Source organism: Erithacus rubecula (genome assembly GCF_903797595.1).
Source record: "Erithacus rubecula genome assembly, chromosome: 22".
Taxonomy (NCBI): Eukaryota; Metazoa; Chordata; class Aves; order Passeriformes; family Muscicapidae; genus Erithacus; species Erithacus rubecula.
The window spans coordinates 1,862,448-1,882,782 of NC_136674.1; the positions used below are offsets into that span (position 1 = coordinate 1,862,448).

Genomic DNA, 20,335 nt, shown 5'->3' on the forward strand with positions numbered 1-20,335 from the left:
GGGGCAGAAATATTAAATTAAAGCCACTGGTCCAAAAGCAGTTTCTAGCAGGCTGGTCCACTGTGGTGTCCTGGTCCTGCTCAGGGAGCACAGCTGGTGGCACTGAGGACACTGTGCTTGCTGGTCTATGGGATCTGTACTGGTCCAGTTCAGGGCATCCACAGCAGCACAGGTGGCACTCACGAGTGGATGGTGCTCTCCAGAGTGGGGCTTTGCCACTTCTCTTGGTAAGGCAGCAGCCAAGGCCAGCACATCCTCCCTTTGCTGGCCATTACCATCAACTTTGCTACACTGGTACAGCAGCAAGACCTTTCTCCTACAGCTCCTCAGAGCAGAGCTTTTGTTCTCTCTGTGAATCAGCAGAAAGCTCTCGATGAAACCTTCCATCTGTAATAAGAATGCAACTCTTTTGAACTCAAACAGTTTTATTTAATGTTTTCTTGCAGACTTTCTGCCAAGTAGCTTCTTTTGAAAGAAGAGAGAAAGAAGGGGGTTTTTTTTGGGAATACCAAGTTAAAAATGTGAGCCGAACTAAACATGCCATACACATGCTGAGAGGAATTTAACACACATTCATCCGTATGGGCACTCTTCAGTAGACTGGACCAGTGTTTCAATGCAAATTCCAGCCCCCAGAGAACTACATGGTTTAGAGATTTCACAGTATGACTTTTCCCCCTGTAACCTGGGGGAAAAAACCTTAACTGGTTAATTGACCAAGTTCTTAGCTGCTCTGTCCATCGAGGTTCTGAGACATCAGAAAAGACTGGACCACTTCTTCCGTGGACTGGGGGCTGGTGCTGACGTCCTCCAGCGCATCCGTCACCGAGAACTGCCGGTCCCGCAAGCGGTTCCAGTTGGCCAGAATGTTGTGGTACTCAAACACCTTCTCATAATGGCCAATGGAATTGTACAGTTTAATGAGACCTCTGTAATCGTATTCAAGTCCACTGTATCCTTCACCAAAAAGCTTCTTTCCTAAAGAAACCCAAGAGAGAAAAACAAATTAAGATCTGGCTGCATCTGAGTTCTCAGGTTATTTTTACCAACAAAATTTGACTACATTGTCCACTCATGTTCTAGCCACAGAATGTTGTCTAGAGACTTACAGCTCAATTATTTTCTAAAAGCTTTAACTGAAGTTTCCTGCAGTCACTCACCAATTGCTATGGATCTCAGATAAAGCTTTTCAGCATTTTCATACTGGTTCATGTCATAGTTGTAGAGGGAGGCGAGATGGCCCACGGAGAGGGCAACTTCATAATCCTCCTGCCCTAGGAGCTGCTCCTTGATCTGGATGGCCTTGATGTGCATTTCCTCTGCTTCCTGTCAGGGCCAGATTCACACAGGTCAGTCAGACACCACTCCAGAAAAAGAGGGAAAAGTCAGTTTAAAGAAACTTAACTATGGAGCAGCTCAGTAGCATTTTGTAACAGGCAAAAAGTAACAAAGCCAAAAAGAAATCAAGTTCTCCAAATCCTTTAGTTAAGTGTCAGCAGATTGCAGCACCAAGCTCTCTGCCCCCCTCTCAAGGCATCATCCATCTCCATGGATCATTTTTGCACAAAGCTTTTGGGGGTCAATGACAAATTTCAGTTGCCCTGCAGATTTTAGGTCAGGAGTGAATTCTTACCTTGAACTTCCTCATGGACTGATACAGTCTGCCCAGGTTGCCGTAGTGTTTGGCTGTCTGCACGTTGAACTCCCCAAAGGCTTTTTTAGCCAACTGGAGGGAGGAGAGGTGCAGGTCATGAGCCTCCTGCAGCAGCCTCTGCTCTGTCTCCTTGTTGTGACAGTCTATGGCAATCTCCTCCAGGATAAGTGCTGGGGGCAGAGACAGAACTGTTACTGTGCCCACAGCCAGCCCAGAGCCCAGACACGTGGGGACACAGCTCACACCAGGCTCTGTGTCTGTCACAAACTGCCTCCACACTGCTGTGCCAAGCTCCCAACACTTCTCATATTCTGTAATTTCATCCCCCCCACTCCAACTCATCTGGCTAGGTTTTATCTTTTTGTATTTTATAAGTGTAAGCACCAAGGACTACAAACACCTCCATTGGAAAAGACAACTCAAGCTACATTGCCTGGGAGGGACCAGATGAACACATCCAAATTATGCAAACAAAGGGAAGTACCTTTAACTCTCTTTGAAGAGGCCAAAAGGAGATGGTCTTCTGGGAGAATGTGAGTGATAATGCCAATAGCACGTTCAGCATGGAATCTGAGAGAGTGGAAATAAAAAATTCAGGATATGTACACCAGCAGTTGACTGATAAAGAATACTATTAATGCAATCAACATTTTTCTTAATTTACAGCACTGTGTGTTGTACTCACAGTGCATTGTCAAATTTCCCAGAGCTGTACTGGTGAACATATGAGGAATAAGCCAAGTCTTCATGAGCTGTAGCTACGTGGATGTTTTTACCTCCAAATACTGACTGCCGGATATCCAGCGCTGTCTGCAAGGGATCCAAAAACAATTTCATCAGCTAACACAGAAAAAACCCCTAAATTCACCTCCATGATCAATCTTTCATCAGCTAACACAGAAAAAAAATCCCAAATTCACCTCCATGATCAATCTACTTGCTCTGAAATTCTCTATATATTTGAGACACCAATATAAAAGACATGAGTCAGAGGAAGACAAAGAAAGCAAAAACTCATCTCTGGCAGTGTTTGGGGTTTTTTTAAACATCATGATTGCAGTAATTAAATCAACTATTCTCTATCTCCATGAATTAACTACAACATCTGAGAGATGAAAAACATCAAGGGAAACAAGTCCTGCTGCCTACCTGATAGATGGCAACAGATTGGCAGATATTGTCTACGTTGAGCAAGTAAAATCCGTAGTCTAGTAGCGTGTCTGAGTACTTGGGGTGCTTGGCTCCAAAATGTTCCCTGCACAAACACACTCCCATTACCACTGGGCCAAGCTGAGTATGATTTCAGAAGGTTTTTCTGGAATGGCCCTTACCTGGCAAGGTACACAGCATGTTTTATGAGCTGCTCAGCCTTCTTGAACTCTCGCTTCACCACACAGGCCTGGGCAGGGAAGGGAAGCACGTGAGCACTCCAGACACTGCCACACTTACTGTTGTTTTTCATTTCAAAATATCACTGTGGTTATTAAAGGACTCTTTGGTTATTTAGGAAAAGGAGCACAGCATTACTAAATTTATTTTGTGCTGCCTGACTGAGGGGATTGTGCTGTACCCAGACCAGATCCAAGAGGGATCAGAGCCCTTCCAGGGAAGGGGAACATTGTCACAATGCTCACTGGTGCAGCTCTAACTCAGTTTCAGAAAGACACAAACAGAAACAAAACCTCCCACCCATTCTGAGACAAACACAAACAACAACCCTTAGGGTCCCCTGAGGAGAATTCTGGAGGTAAGAGCCTCTCCTCAGCCATTCTTGGCAGCAGTTTAGTACCCAAAGCAAGGGGGACATTCTAGATTCACCTTTGATGCTTGTCGTAGCACATCCACCACTACTTTTACAGGCAGCCCAACTGTGATCTCCTTCATGGCTTCTATGCACCACTTATAGGCCTGTGGGACACAGAGACACCAACACAATGAAGCTGGAACTTCACAACATTGTAGCATTAAGAAAAAAATACTACCTGCCTCTTAAAAGCTGGTCATGTACATTCCAAAATTTAAAATATACAGCTTGATTGCTTATGTGTAATGCATCGTCCAGTTATGTCATCTTAAGACAGACTTAAAAACACTTTTAAGGTTAATAGTGAATATGTAAGGATTCTGTATTAATCTAAGATTAATGGTATTACAATGACTTACAGACAGAACAGGTATTTTATAATCTTTAAGCAATTTTCACAACTCCCATTGTGCAGGGCAACACTCTGTCAGTGAACTTGGGAGTTAAAGGAAAACCAGTTTATGGAGTAGTTACACTTCAGACAGTTTTACAAACCAGGTGCAAAGACTCTGTTCTGCTATTCATTTTCAATTATTAAAATAAGCTTTTACAACATTTCACTTACAGGTGCCCAACACACAGGCAAGCTTACACATGTCATGTTGGTCCAAATGCTGTGAAGAGACTACACAGGACACCACATGGCAAGAGCAGCAGATGAATGAAGTGCTGCTCTGGCAGGGCCCAGGAGAGCAGCAGCAGGAGTGAGGGGGCACATGCAGGAGGTGCCAGTGCCAGGGGAGCCCCAGCCCCACTCACCTCATCATAGTGGCTCTTGGCAAAGAGCAGGGCACAGAGCTCCCCGTAGAGCGCTGCCTTGTTGGCCTGCTGCCCGTGCTTGGCCAGCTTCTCCATGTAGGACTGTGCCAGCTTGAAGGTCTCCTCTCCCAGGTGGTACTTGCAGTTCCCATTCCGAACGTGCAGCAGCCTGGGGGAGGCAGAGAGAGCTGCAGCCTCTGCCTGCAGCAGCACCAGCAGCTCCTGGGGGACACTCAGGGTGGAGCTGCCCTGCCTGGGCTCACTCACAGCTCAGCACAGGGCAGCAATTTTTCCTATTGACACAGTTTTGCCTCTATGTTATTTTCCATAAAGTCCATTTTTCCCAGTGCTGGTGCAGTTCTTCTCCCAAAGCCCTGCCCTACACAGTCTGAAATCCCTTCCACCTCCTTCCCAAAGGGTGGAGCCTCAAACAGCCACAGTCAGTACAACACAGCTCATTTTCCTGCATCCCTATGCTTTCCCTCAAACCCTCAGTAGCTCCAAGTGGGCATTTTTGTGCTTTGGGGCCTGGGGGAGGTCTTCACATAAAATTTAGTCCCATCCACTCCACATGAGGCCCAGCTCCCCCAGGACAGACCATTTTATTTACCACAGCTCAAACACTCCCTGCTCTTCCCTCTCCTACCCTGCTGCCTTCCCATCTGCAGGATCAACACCCAGACACAGGCAGTAACACTCAGCACTGGTGAAACCTACTCCTGCCCCTCCAAAGAGGTAACAGTTCCAGCTTGTGGCACTTATTATAAATAAAAGTAAAGAATGTGTACATTAGTGCAGGCTGATGCTCACTGGCTTTAATGAGGTGCATTTGCAATGGGTGTGTTTTGATATTCCAAGCCCCAAGGGCAGAGCTGGATTCCCAGCCAGGGCAGCTGCTCCTGCTGCATGGCAAACACCTGCCAGGGAGCAGACATGGAATTTTGGTGAATTAACCTCCACTGTCCCTGCTGGAAATGTGTCATTAGACAGTGAGTAACAAACTGAGAACACCAGGCAAGGCTTGGGAAATCAGGGCAACAGCACAGAGAGAAGGGAAGCAGAATGTGAAGCTGCATTGCAAAGAGGCTCAAACTCTGTGTGGGTTAATGTACAGGAACAGCATTTTAGTCTGAGATGATACATTAGGATAAAACTTCCAGTCAATTGTTAAAGGGGGAGGAGTGAACAGTGAAGTTTTTGCTCAGTTTCTTTTCTAAACCTTTGCACTTGCTCCAAGTAGAGATTTAAGCTACTGCAGTCATTCCCCTCAGCTCATCCTAAAAACTCAGCCTGTCCAACACTGTCCTTCTATGCCACACACAAATGGATCACCAAACTCAAACAGTAACAAGAAAGGAACTAAAGTTCCCATTTTCCTAAGCAGTGAAGCTGAGCACATGACAGATGAGCATTTGCTGCACAAAGAGAACATCAAAAGAAAGGCCCTTCAAAACCCTGCAAAAACTACAAAAACTCCAGTTCTCCAGTGGGAAACAGCACCATGGTTCAACAGACAGCAAAAAGCAACACCCACATTTTTCCTTAAATAAAGCCTCAGAAGCAAACACGATGTACAAGTGCTTTGTGTGCCTGGTCACAGGAACATTCCAGCAACAAGAGACAGGATTTATAAAGAAATGAGAGAAGAATTAAGTAAACAGCTCTCCTAAAGAGAAAAAAAAACCATTTTGCCAACACCATTCACTTGGGAGCTGCTCTGCAACATCAAAACCACAGAGCCCAAATCCCATGTAATGGAATAAGCCAGTGGGGATAGCACTGCAATTTAGATAAGCTCCTGGGAAAGATCATATCCAGTGTCTGGATGCTTCAGTGATAGTGTCTAGAAACAAAGAAATCTCCCCAAAAACCAAGCTAAACCTAAGCCAATCCTCTAGGATAAGCAGAGTTTATGTGATCCAGTTCTGAGTAACAAAAAATCCTTTATTAATCCACAGGAATCTTAGGAGATAAAGCCAAGAGGAAGAGAAAAGGCCTCAGGACATTTATGCTAATGGCTCTGAAGCTCCTTTGATGTCTGCAAAAACAGCTTTTGGGGACTAACCTCCCCCAGCAAACTCAGCCTCTCAGAGCCAACACAGCAGCTTAGGAAGTCTAAAACCACCAGAAAAAAACAACCCAAGAATCAGCCAAATGTGCAACAATGCAGTGGGAGAACCACGAATTTGTGTGATGCATTTGTACCTTATTGTTTACCACAGAATAATGAGAGAAAGCAAAGCAAAAGGAGCACCACCTGCCAGGAAAGCTCAGGGAAACCTCACACCACAGAATTTACTATTGCCAGGACAAGGAAACACCAAGCTGTGCTTAACACAAAACTTCACTTTTTCAGCTATTTCATTAATACTGCAATGCATTTATTCAGCTCCCAGAGATTTGACTTGTTAGCTTTAGAGCAAGAGCTGCCACTTTTTAAAATGTGATATTTTCAAAAGTTGGACTTGAATTTTGTTTCTTTAAAACTCCCCCCAGCTCCAGTGCAAGAGCCTCCAGCAGTGGGGATCAGGTGGGAACAACACAAAGTTTATTCTCAAGATGAAAGGCAGTAAACTGAATATAACAAATGCACTCTGCCACACAAAGGTGTTGGGATTTTACAGATTTAGCCCTTCTCCAAGTGTCTGACACTCTTTCAAGTTGATACAACTCCAACCTGCAGAGTCTGGGAGATGCCAGAACATTTCCCATTGCCCTGCTGCCCAGAGGGTGATGTCCCAGCAGAGCTCCCAGGGGAACAATGGATGTCTTTACCAAACCAACACCCAGGTCAGAAGGGCTCATTCTAACACAGGATGCTTTCTTCCAGCACAGAATGAAAATCTCATTTACACACTATTGCCCAGCAGACAGTCCCCTTTCTCCCCTCCCTTTCTTCCCCTTCTTTTCATTTCTATTTGGAGAAGGTGACAGAATTATTTTTAAGCAACTTCTCCAGCTTGCCAAAGAGCCTGATACAACGAGAAAACTTTTTTTAGATTAATTAGAAGGCAAAGGACCAAGCAGTAACTGTGGCTCCATGTCCATCAGGAATAGGAAGCTGGATCTGTGTGCCCAGGCTCCTGGCAGCATTTCTGGAATGGCAGCCAGCAGAGGCAGGCAGAGCAGAGTTGCCATGGCCCTGGGGCTGGCACAGGACAGCAGCAGCTCTTGGCAAAGCCTCTTCACTCTTCATGTTTGCCCAGCCATAAACAAGATGCAGGGCTTTTTTTGGAGCAGATTTCCAAACAAGTTTTGCTCTATATTCAGATAAATACAGCACATGTTTTGTTCTTTGTTACAGCAGCTAAAAAAAATAAAAGGAATCCTACTTTAACTCTGCCCAGCAGCCTCCAGGTGCCCATGGGCACAGCTGCAATGTGCCAAACCAGGCTGGTCATGGTGAGAGCAATAAAAGCCAGCCAGCTCCTGCCTGCAGTTCATCACACCTCAACACACAGGGGAGGAGAACAGGGACCTCTGTCAATGAGGCCCTGAGGAAAACAAGGCAGCTTCAAAAAACTAACAGAAAAAAAAAATCTTTTCCAAATGTTTTCAGCTGTGGCTGGAGGTGCCCACAAGAACTGGATATCCAGATTTTACCCAGGCCCATAGCTAAGCACTCAGCATGGAGCAAGTTCTCTTGTTGGATCTGGAATCAGGAAAAGTAAGTTTTGCCTTTATTTCTGCTCAACTGTATCTACATTGTTTGCATTTGGATTTGCCAAATTCTTTGTAGTAAAAAGAACTTCAGCAAAGTCCAACAAAGAACATTCCTTCACATGCAAAAATCCTTGGGAAAACAAGAACTGCTGGACCACTCTTATCATCCAGCAGTGTTACCCAGCAGAGATTACACAGGACAGCAAAACACTGGGTTTTTTAATCCATTGTACTGTGCTGCCAACTTAGAAGCTGAAAATCCAGGGATTAGTGTAAAACAAGCAGCTCCTGATCTTCAGCTCTAGCCAGGGAAGGCTTTTGGTGCAGCAGAACACTAAAGGAGCATCTGGAGCTGCATGGCTCCAAGGTTCCCCAGGAATTCAAGGTGAGCTCACCTCACACAACACTCCACAGCACGGAACCAGTGAAGGATTTCATCGTGGAGGGTGCACAGCTGAAGGCAGGAAAGGAAAACCTTCTCAGCATCACTGTACCAGCCTGCATCTGACAGGAACCCCCCTGCAAAAATCAGCAAAAAACAGCAATTTGAGGAACAAAACACATTTGCAAGAGAAAAAGGGTGTGCTCAGGTCTTGCAAGATAATCACTTATTTCAGAGACCTGCATCTACAGACAGAAATCCTGTCAAGGTCAAGCCCTCCTGACCTGGAAGGATGAAATGTAAGAGGAGAATTCTCCTACAGCTGAAGGAATAATAATACTTTGGTTTTTGGTATTACAGAGTTTCCCCACAGATTTCTGTGAAAAAAACCCCCAGAAAACTTACCTACACTAAAATAATGAAATTTCCTCATCACATCTGCAAACCAATTTTAAGCTATTTGAACTAAACATATACATTCTTAGATATTAAAATCCAATATATTTCTTGAAGACACTGAGTAGCTCTCTAAAAATTCCATTCCAAAATACACAGTTCTTTAAAAGGCCTAATGTTAAACAGGAAAAAAAGTAATGTTAGATTAAGTGAAGCTTGCAAGAGAGAAAGCAAGGAGCCCATGAGCAGCAGTTACCTAACACAAAGCCAATCTGGATTGCTTTTTCTTTCACAGCAGCATCTGACTCTGCAATGTAGGAGCACCGTCTGCTGAAGGAATAGGCCAGGACAGAAGCAACCTTGACTCCATGGTCCATCAGAGCCTGGAAACAGTGATGGAGCAGATGTCTGCAACAAAGAGAAGCAGAACTTGGTTACACCAGAAGGTCTGAAAGCAGTCAGTTGGTTCTCATCAACTCCAAGGACAGAAATGAAGCCCCAGCTGCCCCAAAGCCAAAGCAGATGAGCCCAAGCCCTGCTGTGAGGCTGCAGTGATGGAAGCCAGGCACTGGGGATCCCACACAAAGTTCCTTCCAGGGACACCTTCACTGCAAGGCAAACCCAAGCTGCCCACACAGGATTACAGCTGGGAGCCAGCATTCCCAGCTCCAGCTCAGCAGGGAGCAGCCCCCAAATCCCCCTCCCCCAGCACAGGCAGACAAACCAGCAGTGATGGCTCCATTAGCATCACACACACCAGGGCTGAACACTCCAGGCTCACCCCAGTCACAAAGAATCTCATCTACATCAGTCAAGTTCTGTAACACCACAAATTGGAATATCTACTGACAGGAAAACTCTTCAAACTGGGGCAATCCCACCAGCTTCCCTCAGGATTTGCTAAATCAGCAGGGAATGGGTGCTGTGACTGCCACTCCCAGGGGTTCTGGGCACCCACCCCTTGGTGTTGAGCAACTGGGGGGATTTGCATCATTTGTTTTCCTTATTTGTGCCTTTTTTTAACACCTCTTGCTAGACAGATTAAGAGTTGAAATGAGAATTATTGATCTATTAAGATACTCACCTTTTATCTAAAGCTCGTAGCACCTTTGCAAAAACTTCTAGTTCACAGAATTCACTACCCAGCTGGCACAAACGGCCCTGTTGGTAAAGCTGAAACACAACAGGCAAATCAATCTTTAAAAAAATGAAGATTGAGTTTTTCTGAGATTCAGTTTACTAGTAGAGATAACTTATGATTAAATCTGGACTTTAAAGCATTGAAATTCAGCAGGCTAAAAAGTTCTTGTATCAGATTTCACCTCATGAGCACAATTTCAGTGTTAAAAACTGAGCTATGAGAGGTCCATAGGTGGTTTCAGGGTTTTTTTTTTTATCTATGGATGTATTACCATGTGTTTATGCCCTCCTGCACCACCAAAACACTGCTACATAAAAGCTACAAAAAGAAGACAAAACCAAGAAATAAGTGAGGTCAGCACAAACTACAATTGACACTTTTGACACCAAATGCTTTCACAACACATTTAAATAACACAATCTAGGATGCAGCAATGCAAATATATCATATCAATAAACCCAAAGGCACAAGTTGTGCAAGGGGTCACTCAGCAACAGCAGCCAGACCCCAGCCCTGCCCCCATTAACACCTGAGCTTCCACAGGTGATTCCCCCACCAGGAAATGGGAAAAATGCAATCTGCTCCTGCATTTATTAAAAGCACTGCTTGTTTTATGCCCACAGTGATTTGTGCCTGCAGATAAGCAAATTTATCAGCTGAGCTACTCACAATAAACCACAGACAGCTGTCCATGCAGTGCATGGTTAAATTCTGCCACATCAGGCTATAAATGCTGTGGATTTGCACAGGTACAAAGGGACTGTGTGAATAAATGCCAGAGAAATCCATTGTGAACTCTTAATTGCCATTATCTGAAGGGCCCTGACCCACAGATGAGCACAGGAGGGAACATGACCTAAGGAAGCAGCACTCCACACCTGCCACAGCACCAGCAGTGCTCAAATGAGAACATTCTCATTCCTCCCACTTTTAATAATGCCTTCAAATGCTTCCAGTGATAAGCATCTGGTGCCTGCTTCACCTTCTTCTCCACAAACACTGGGAGCTGATGAATTAATATTCCAAACACAACATGTGAGAACATCTCCAGCCAGAAATTTAGTTCTAGTCAACTCTTATGAAAGCACACGACACTGGCTCTAGAGCACAGCAAATCTGTTATTTTAACAACATGACCTACAAAAAACACTTCAAAAATACTTTGACCTAATAATGTCAATTGCCAGAAAAGAATGTTTTTCTTTTTGTTATCTATTTTGCTGGGGAAACATTAAGAAAAAAAAAAAAAAAAAGTACTTTAAAAACCAGAGCAAGTTAGCATGCAAAGTTAGTGCTGAGATAAAGCAGCACATCCCTGCACTTCAAAGGGATCAGAGCTCCTGCTGGAGCTGGATTCTCTCTGGCACTGAAGGAACAGCCAGGCTGCTGTATTTAAAAGCTACAGTCATGGTTAAATGTTCTCATTCCTTCAGCACAGCTGTCTCATAGTGAATGCTCTATAAAAGCTAAAATGTATTTTCTGCAGTAAAAAAAAATTGCCTGGTATTTCATGCCCAAAGTGAAGGTGGGCTTCCATCAATAATTGATGAGATTGTTTCTGCAGCAGGCTCAGACACATCCCCAAAGCATTGTAGCAGGATTTAAGGCAACCAAAAATACTATCACATTTTACAATGCTCAAGTACAGTATCATTCCCTCCCATCACCTTGTAAAATCCCAGAGATTCCTGGTTTATCAAAAATTAACCAGAGTAAGACTTTTCAAAATTTATATATTTATGAGGTTACATAAACACTTCTTGTAAGGAGAGAATCCCTCTTGCATGAGATTCTGGATCTGCCAAGGAATAAATGGCCTGGTGGGCAGGGGGAGGGGGAAGGTCCCACAGGACCCTCAGATTTGGAACATCAATAATTTTGGGCACATGTCAAGTTTGGCTCAGGCCCAAAGTCCAAGCTGCAATTTTTCACTGCTCTAACTTGAAATACAACATCTTTGGGATTGTTCCTACCCCTGTAACCCCTTCCCTCCACATACTGGCAAACACTTTGAGGAATTAACTCAGCTGGAAACCTCTTGAACTGTTGTGGCTGTTACAGCAACATTTTCAAAGGAAATTTGACATGGAAATAGTGAGTATACGTCAAACTGTGAAGTAATTCCAGGAGATCCACTAACACTCATTGAGAAGCAGTTGGGAGCACTGAAGAAATGATTCTCTTGTTAAAGCTCCAGAGAGACAGAATTCCTGACCACAGCCTTGCTACATAACACAGAACAAAACACTGATTCAATAAAAACATGCCCTGACATGAACACAGGGTTTTGGACTTCCAGAGAACCACTCAAGAGAGAAATGTCCTTTAGACACCAGCTTAACCTATTTGGAACCCAACAGGGATTTCTTTTTCTTTAACTATGGAAAAATGACTCAAAGCCTGCAAGATGACTCCCAACTCCAGCAGCTCACACACGAGTTCTGGCACTGAGGACAGGGATAAATTTAATATACAGGTGGATTATTACACACATGAACAGCTGTGAGAAACCCCCACAACTGAGATCTTAGGATCTAAGGCTCAATGTTGAACTGCATGTCCAGGTGGGTATGTTACAAAAGCTCCACATTGTGGTGTCTCCAATTAAACATTTTAATGACATGAACTCTTAATTTTATTATTATATCATAATTCTATTAAATTTCTTGTCTTTCCCTAGGTAGATTGAGCTTAAAAAAAAAAAATCAAAAATCAACCCAGTTTTCTCTAAACATAATAAAAATATTTTAAAATCATTTTTTAAAGCAGATGGGGGTTAATTCCAGCCAGCTGTACAAGGATCCTCTAGAAGAGGAACTGAAGAAGACGCAACTTGAAAAATATGCTCCTGTTGCTCCAGTTTGGAAAAGGATTGAAAAACACAAATATTTCAGTAAGAATCACAGAGGAAATCCAAGAAGCTCCTCAGCATGTTTTGTAATGCCTAATAATGTAATCTGGAGTATCAGGCCAGACTGGGGAAGGACAGTGCACCTAACAAACAGAATTTGGGAATAAAGTTGGGCTGAAACCACCGTGTTCCCTCCCCTCTCAACAAGGAAGGAAAAAGTTTTCCTGAGTCAACAGTTCACTGAATCAATCTGTTGACAAATGACTCATTCTGAAAATAATCAGATCGAAATTTAGGTACATTCCATGCTTTTAAATCAATTTCAAAATCATTTACAAACCCTCTGGACAAGCACTGCTACTGGATAATGGTTCAGGTATAAAAAAAATAAAATTCCAGCTCTCCTTGGAAAGCACAATGCCAGCTACCAGGCTGATCTGTGCAAACCTCAATCAAATAAATCAGCAAGAAAAAAAACCCAATTGAAATAGTGTGAATTCAGAGACAACTTGCACACCCTCTAAAGTTCCCTCCTGCTCTGCTCTCTGGGCCAGAGCAGCAGAGTTTGTGTTCCACAGAGTCCAGCACAAGGGATACAAAGTCTGAGCCTCACACACAATTCTCCTCAGGAACTGGGAAAACTCCTGCCTAGAGCTCAATCAGCCCAGAGGAAATGAAGTGGAAACAGGAATTATTGTTCAGCAGGAGCTCAACACCTCTGTTCATGATGTGACCTCATTATCTCAATTATGATGAGTTCTGATGTCTCAGACTCAACAAGGATACTGAAAATGCAGGGAAGTTGGGAGACATCAGGATGAGGAAACAATGCATAGTTAGAGGTTAAAAGATAAAAAAAAAAAGCAATCTGAGTAGTACAAGTTAGAAGACAAGAAGTTTCAAACCAGTAGAGACACAACAAGAAAAGACAGTTCAGTTCACATCTAAATTTAGACTACAGAAATAAGGCATGTGTTAATAATAATAACTGGCAAAAACTCATGAGGTAATGACTCCCCTTCACTGAGAGCTTTAATTGGAAGAGGTGCTGGAAGGATCTGAGTGCACACTCTGCTCCTGCCAGGTGACAGAGGTTGGCATGGGTGTGAAACCATCAGTGCTTCCCCCACCCAGCTCATTTGTGAGCCCCAGCACAGCAGGAGGAGGGAGCTCAGTGTCTGAGCTCACCCTGGGGGCACTGCAGGAGCCCCTCAGGGGCTCTGGGCTGCTCAGCCTCCCTCACTCTGTGCTGGTGACCTTGGCTGTATTCCCCAGGCAGGGAAGCTCAGAACAGCCACACTTCATTTCAGGGGGAGCTTATCCTCCTCACTCCATCAAACCCCCAGGAGACCAAAGCCTTGGGACAAGCCTCTTGCAGTCTAATGGACAGAAATTATTCTTCTAATGATCCTCCAGCAGTAAACTCAACCTCTGCTGCAATGCAGAGATTGGACATTCTGCTGCTTGCTGTCAACAGTCAGCAAATTCCTGTTTGTTCATTTTCTTTGGTTCAAAGAATACCTAAACGTGACAGAAACCAAATTAATGCCATCTCCAGCAGCTCCTGTGGTTAATGACCTCACCAGAAAATGTTCCAAGAACAAATTATTTTCAAGAAAAATCAATTGGAAGAGAAACACAGAATCCAGAAAAGACATTGCAAAAGGAAGATGAACATGGGCTGAAACTCCTTGTTACCCAACACAAGTCCAGGATGAGGCTGGCACTGTGTAACTGCAACAAACACCTGGGACAGGGAGCACCAAAGCCATGAGATCATCATGCAAAGCAGAGGCAAAGAAGGAAGAACTGAAATCTGTACAAGACACTGCCTAGAGAGTTCAAAACTTGACTTCTGCCAACAAACTTAATTCTTTACAGAAACATCCTCAAAACTCATCCTCACCCCAACAAATTACAGAATTTAAGAAGCTGACTTTTTTCAGGTTTTGGTGGGGTTTTTTTTTGTTGGTTGGGTTGTTTTGTTTTGGGTTTGTTTGATTTTGGGTTTTTTTCTTTTGGGACTTGCAGCTTATTCCAGCTGTCACTATTTTTTAATATAAAATTTTGGCACTTTTCTCATATGCTGAATCTCAGTTAAATGAGATCCAGCATATTTCTCTCTTTGGCTTCTAAAACCTACAAACCCTCTCTCATCCTCCCCCCCCCAAAAAAAACAAGCAAGAGAACCTAACTAGTTTAACTAGGAAAAAAACCAACCAGGATATACACAAACCTGGCAAACACCCAAAGGAAACAAAGTATGATAAATGTGCACATTTTTATTTTTTCCCCCCAGAGGCAGGTGTTACTTCTAACAATACTAGTTATTAAGCTCCTCAAAATACAGCTGTGATTAATAAGAGATTTAAATATTTTGTAGCTCAAATGGAGGCTTGGAAATTTCCAGGATATCCTACCAAGCATCCTGCTCTGCCTCTTATTTTTCTAATGGTTGCAAGGAAAAGTCAAACAGTGCTTGAAAAAAAAATATACAGTGATACCCTGCTGAAACAGAGCAGGGTTGCTGTTTTACCACAATCATGATTATTTGATAGTGACTTGTTCTGAGCTTTAGTCACTGTTTGAGAATGCTCCAGAAAGATAAATATGCTCAGTATGAGGAACCTGCCTGTTCCTGTCACCTTGCAGCAGGACCCACTCCTTATCACAGGCTCAAGAACATCCTGCAGCTACCCCAGACCAATTCCCCACTCAGGTGCAGAAGGCACATCCCAGAAGTTAACAGTTCTGGGAGATGTAGAGGCAAAACAAACTGCATTTGTTAAGGAGTGGCAAATAAAGGCAGCAAGTGACAACAACAGAGCCAAACACTGGGCTGGAGGGTGGCCTGGGGAACATCCCAAGACACTGGTGGCACTTTCTTCCCCTGAAATAGCAGCACATTGACTGTCCCTGCTGCTGCTCTCACCTCCAGCTTCTGAACCCACCTGGACACGATGGGAAACCTGGGCAAGCCTGGCAGACATTAAGTTCCAGTGTTCATACCAACAAATATAAAACCACTTCTGTATGGCCACAGACAATTCACATCCATAGACCAAAATAAAACCTGACTGGTACTATCTTTGTTTTTTGCAAAAAGCAGTGGCAGCTTCTCAATGACTAATACCTAGATAAAAAACTGTTACTTACAAGTTATATGTGAAAGATTGGAAACATTTATTATTCCTTTTAATCATCACAGAATGAAAGCAATAGAAGATACTAACAAATAACTCCCAACCTCCAACACAGCAGCAATAAACTCCATGTAGTCAAATATTTAGAGGTCTTCTAGTCTCTCTTACTCCAGGGACTGGTAATAACTTTGGAAATTCTACTTGTACTTCAAGGAACTCACCAGTCAGAGCATATGGAATATGGCTCACCATGATGAACTGGGATTTAGCACCCACCTGATATTCAAAATAACCACAAGAACCAAAACAACAAAGGAAGACACACACAGAGGGATGCTATCCCCAGCCTAAGCTCATTCAGCCACCCCTGAATGATACTTTTGATGCTGTTATCCAAACAGAGACTCAAGAACCAGTTAGCACGTGCTCTAGAGATGCACAGAGAATCACAGGATGGTTTGGGAGGGAAGGGACCCTAAAGCACTCCCAAGCCCAGACCCCATCCAAGCTGGTTCTCCTACACAGAAAAGATGACACTGAGAACATGGAAGCTCAGCCTATGCTCACTCACTGCAGGCATGGCCCAGCTTGGCTCATTCTGTGTCAGGACATCCCAGAGATGTGGGCTGGTAAGAGGAATATCAGCACACCTTCCACTTATTCACAGTTGTGAAACACAGAAATTACAGGCAAAGCAAGGGGGAATGGCTTCAAGCTGACAGAGAACAGGTTTAGATTAGAGATTAGAAAAAGATACCCAAGGTGGGTGAGGCACTGGCACAGGGTGCCCAGAGCAGCTGTGGCTGCCCCTGGATCCCTGGGCAGGGCTGGGAGCAGCCTGGCACAGTGGGAGGTGTCCCTGCCATGGCAGGGGTGGAATGAGATGAGCAGAAAGGTCCCTTCCAACCCAAAGCAGCCTGTGAGTCCATGTAACCACTGTCACCAACAGCTGTACTGCCCATACAACACAAACACTCTTCTGGGGACTGACACTTATCCCCTTTATCATCACCTGCCCAGCAAGGTGACAAACCCAGGTACCCAAGCAGAAGAAATATGCTCAAGAGTCTCCTCAGAAATCAGATGTGCTGCTGGATCTTCTTCAGCATGGAAAACTCCACGTGAACCTGATTCAAAGCAACCACTCAGGAGTGCTAATAAAAGCATGAAAAGTCAGTGATCTATTAAGCTCACCTACAGATGAGTTTTTAAACAGCTGGCAATAATATCCTTGGATATTTCTATCATCAGAAGGAGGTTTTGTTTCATGTTTTTAAAAGCTACAGAGCACCAGCCTCTCACCTGAATAAACATGAGAACAGGCAATGCCAAGGAATTTTATTTGTCAACGATTGATTAACAGCTGAAAGTAACCCCCAAAATATTCTTCCACGTTGTGATTTTCATATCTTTAGGCTTTAGCTGATGTGTCAATCCCATCATTACCTGCAAGCATGCTCACATGTCATAAAAATGGGTTTCCATCCTTCTCAGCACCTAAGGCAAACATGAAATAACCAGGACACAGAGAATGTTCATGCCTGTCTCAATGCTAGAGAGGCAATTTCCCTGTCTCCACTGAATGCTACTACTCTCCATGTATGTGATGGGTCATTACCTCTGGTTCATAAAGATTAGTCTAAAGAATCATTTCATTTGAAAACGCCTAAATTTTTAGAAATTTGCTGGCAGAGGAAAGGAGGGTTATTCTTCATCTTAGGTTTTTGGGAGTTTTTATAGACATTGTTTCTCCCTTGACAAATGCTCATTTCCAGCTGTTCCTGCACATGAATGAAAGGCCTGTTTAGTGGACATTAAGAAATTAATGGAGCATCTCAGTGCACCTTTTACATCAAATCTGTATATTCCAGGGGCAGCTGAACGAGAAACAGCCCTTTCACCAAGGAATAATTTAATGCTAATAAACTACAGCATTAAACAACTGTCAGTTCTTTCCATCTGCTTCCTACCACATCATTTATACCAGACCACGGCAAACTGCTCCCTCAAACAACACCGACATCACCGTGTCCAATACATTATTGCAAAAAAATAAAAAAAAATAAAAAAAACGGGAAAAGGAAAAAACATCGTCCAGCACAGCCAGTTTGACCTCATCCTGCCCAATGGGGCGGAGCACTTTCCCCCGCGACCCCCAAGGCCGGGCCCGTCCCCGCGCCCTCCCGGGGGCTCCGGCCCCTCACGGCGGCCCCGGGGCGGCTCCCGGGGGCAGCCGCAAGGCCCCGGCAGGGCCCGAGCCCGGAGCCGCCGCCGCTGCGGCCCCGCAGGCCCCGAGCCGCCCTCGGGGCCGTGCCCAGCAGCGGCGAGACCCCGCAGCCAGGCCAGGCCCGGGCCGCTTCTCTTTCCACGTCCCGCAGGCCCGGCCGGGCCCGGCCCCGCTCGGCCGCCGCCGTACCTTGTAGTACACGTCGAACTGGATGTTCTCGGGCAGCGAGCGGATGTCGCGGCGCCGCGCCCGCCCGTAGCTGTCCACGACGGCCGAGATGGCCGTGTTGTAGAGCGTCTCGGGCACCCACTCCAGCTCCACCGCCGCCATCTTGGCTGTGCGGAGCCGCCTTCCCCTCCCTCCCTCCCACCCTCCCTCCGCCCCGCCGCCTCCCGCCCGCTCCGCCTCACGGGGCTCCCGCCGCTCTGCCCGCTCCGCCTCGCGCCCGGGGCTACCGCGGCTCCCGCAGCCCTGCCCAGCCCGGCTCGCTCCGCCTCACGGGGCTCCCGCAGCCCTGCCCGCCTCATACACCGCGGGGCTCCCGCAGCCCTGCCCGCCTCACACCCCGCGGGGCTCCCGCAGCCCTGCCCGCCTCGTACACCGCGGGGCTCCCGCAGCCCTGCCCGCCTCACACCCCGCGGGGCTCCCGCAGCCCTGCCCGCCTCACACCCCGCGGGGCTCCCGCAGCCCTGCCCGCCTCATACACCGCGGGGCTCCCGCAGCCCTGCCCGCCTCACACCCCGCGGGGCTCCCGCAGCCCTGCCCGCCTCATACACCGCGGGGCTCCCGCAGCCCTGCCCGCTCCGCCTCACAGAGCTCCCGCAGCCCTGCCCGCCTCATACACCGCGGGGCCCCCGAAGCCCTGCCCGCTCCGCCTCACAGAGCTCCCGCAGCCCTGCCCGCCTCATACACCGCGGGGCTCCCGCAGCCCTGCCCGCTCCGCCTCACGGCGATCCCGCATCCCAACCCGCCTCATGCCCCGCATCTCTCCCCTCAGCCCAGCCCCCTCACGCCTCACAGCTCTCATCCCCCTGCCCGCCCTCTCTCCATCGCGCCCCGGAGCTCTCGGCTCCCCGCCTGCTCCCCCTCAGGCCCCGCGGCTCCCAGGGTCCCGCAGTAACAGGACATCGTGAGGGAGGCACAGGGGAAGCAGGGCACCGCTATAGGGTGGGGTTTTATGGAGGGTCTGGAGCAGCTCCCTGATGAGGGGAAACTGCGGCAGCTGGGCCCGGTTAGTCTGGAGAAGAACGAGAGGAGAATCTCGTTAAGGCACAATAAACCTCTCACAGGTGCCAGACTCTCTCCGGTGATGGCCAGCGACAGGACGAGCAGCAATGGCCGTGAACAGGAACACGAGAAGTTCCACCCCAGCACGAGGAAGAGTTTTTCGTGAGGGAGGTAAAGCCCTGGGGCAGCTGCCCAGGGAGGGAATGGAATCTCCCTCAGGAGAAATCCCAACCCCACCTGGACACATTCCTGCTCCAGGTGGCCCTGCCTTGGACCGGATGGGCTTTAAAGTTCCTTCCAAACCTGTGGATTCTATAAATAATTCTATAAATCCCTGCAGGCAGCCACAGGGAGTGAGGTGGGATTGATCACCACGGCCTCACAGCCCACACCAGCCCCAGGAGCTTTATCTTCATCTTTAGGGGCTGAGCACCAAATATCACCTGAGCCCCACCCAGCACAAACTCCTCACAAAACAGAAATATAATTTACAGCTCACCTATGCTAACACCCAGCTAATATTGGGCTTTCCATGACCTCCAGGGGTGTTGGCAGCTCATGTGAGCACTGTTTGAGCACCCAGAGTTTGCTGTTGCAGGACATAATAATCATAAATAGCAAAGAAATTTTGTTATTGTATGAAATTTCTGTTGCTGGTGTTTTCTTAGACTGCTACTGTTCTTTTTTATTTTAATAATTATAGGAGGCAGAGCTCCTGCTGTTTTGCTTTGGGCATGTTATTTCTAAATCCCAAGTTGTTGCTATTCCTCCTGTTTTTGTGAGAGGACATTATTCTCATTATTCTTTGTCCTTTACTTGCAGAAAGAAATGTTATGGAGTAGGAAGAGAGGAATGTGACATAAGCAGACCATTGAAGATTGTTTTGTCTTTTTTTTTTTTTTTTTTTTTCTTATTGGTGCTTTCAGATTTTTCTTTTATTTTCTGAAGTATTTTTATTTCACTTGAGGGAATACAGCTGATTCCTGTTGGCAATTAACTCATAAAGGCTATTTAGCTCAGTTATTTTCAGAGGCCTGGTTTGGGAAGGTTGGAGGTCTGTTGGGGAAGGAAAAAGTGTTGCTAATGTA

The 20,335-nt window shown here is 45.9% G+C and overlaps 1 protein-coding gene across 1 annotated transcript; it reads right to left on the reverse strand.

Moving 5' to 3' along the window:
- Positions 1 to 346: 346 nt before the first annotated feature.
- APPBP2 (amyloid beta precursor protein binding protein 2) lies at positions 347 to 18,369 on the reverse strand. Its single transcript, XM_079325196.1, has 13 exons — positions 18,210 to 18,369; positions 9,743 to 9,831; positions 8,915 to 9,066; positions 8,276 to 8,399; positions 4,218 to 4,386; positions 3,473 to 3,562; positions 2,986 to 3,053; positions 2,804 to 2,909; positions 2,340 to 2,464; positions 2,139 to 2,224; positions 1,634 to 1,824; positions 1,161 to 1,326; positions 347 to 978 (listed from the first exon to the last, which is right to left on the reverse strand). The coding sequence occupies exons 1-13, from the start codon at positions 18,348 to 18,350 to the stop codon at positions 725 to 727; spliced, it is 1,761 nt and encodes a 586-aa protein (XP_079181322.1). The 5' UTR covers positions 18,351 to 18,369; the 3' UTR covers positions 347 to 724.
- Between the last annotated feature and the right edge of the window lie 1,966 nt (positions 18,370 to 20,335).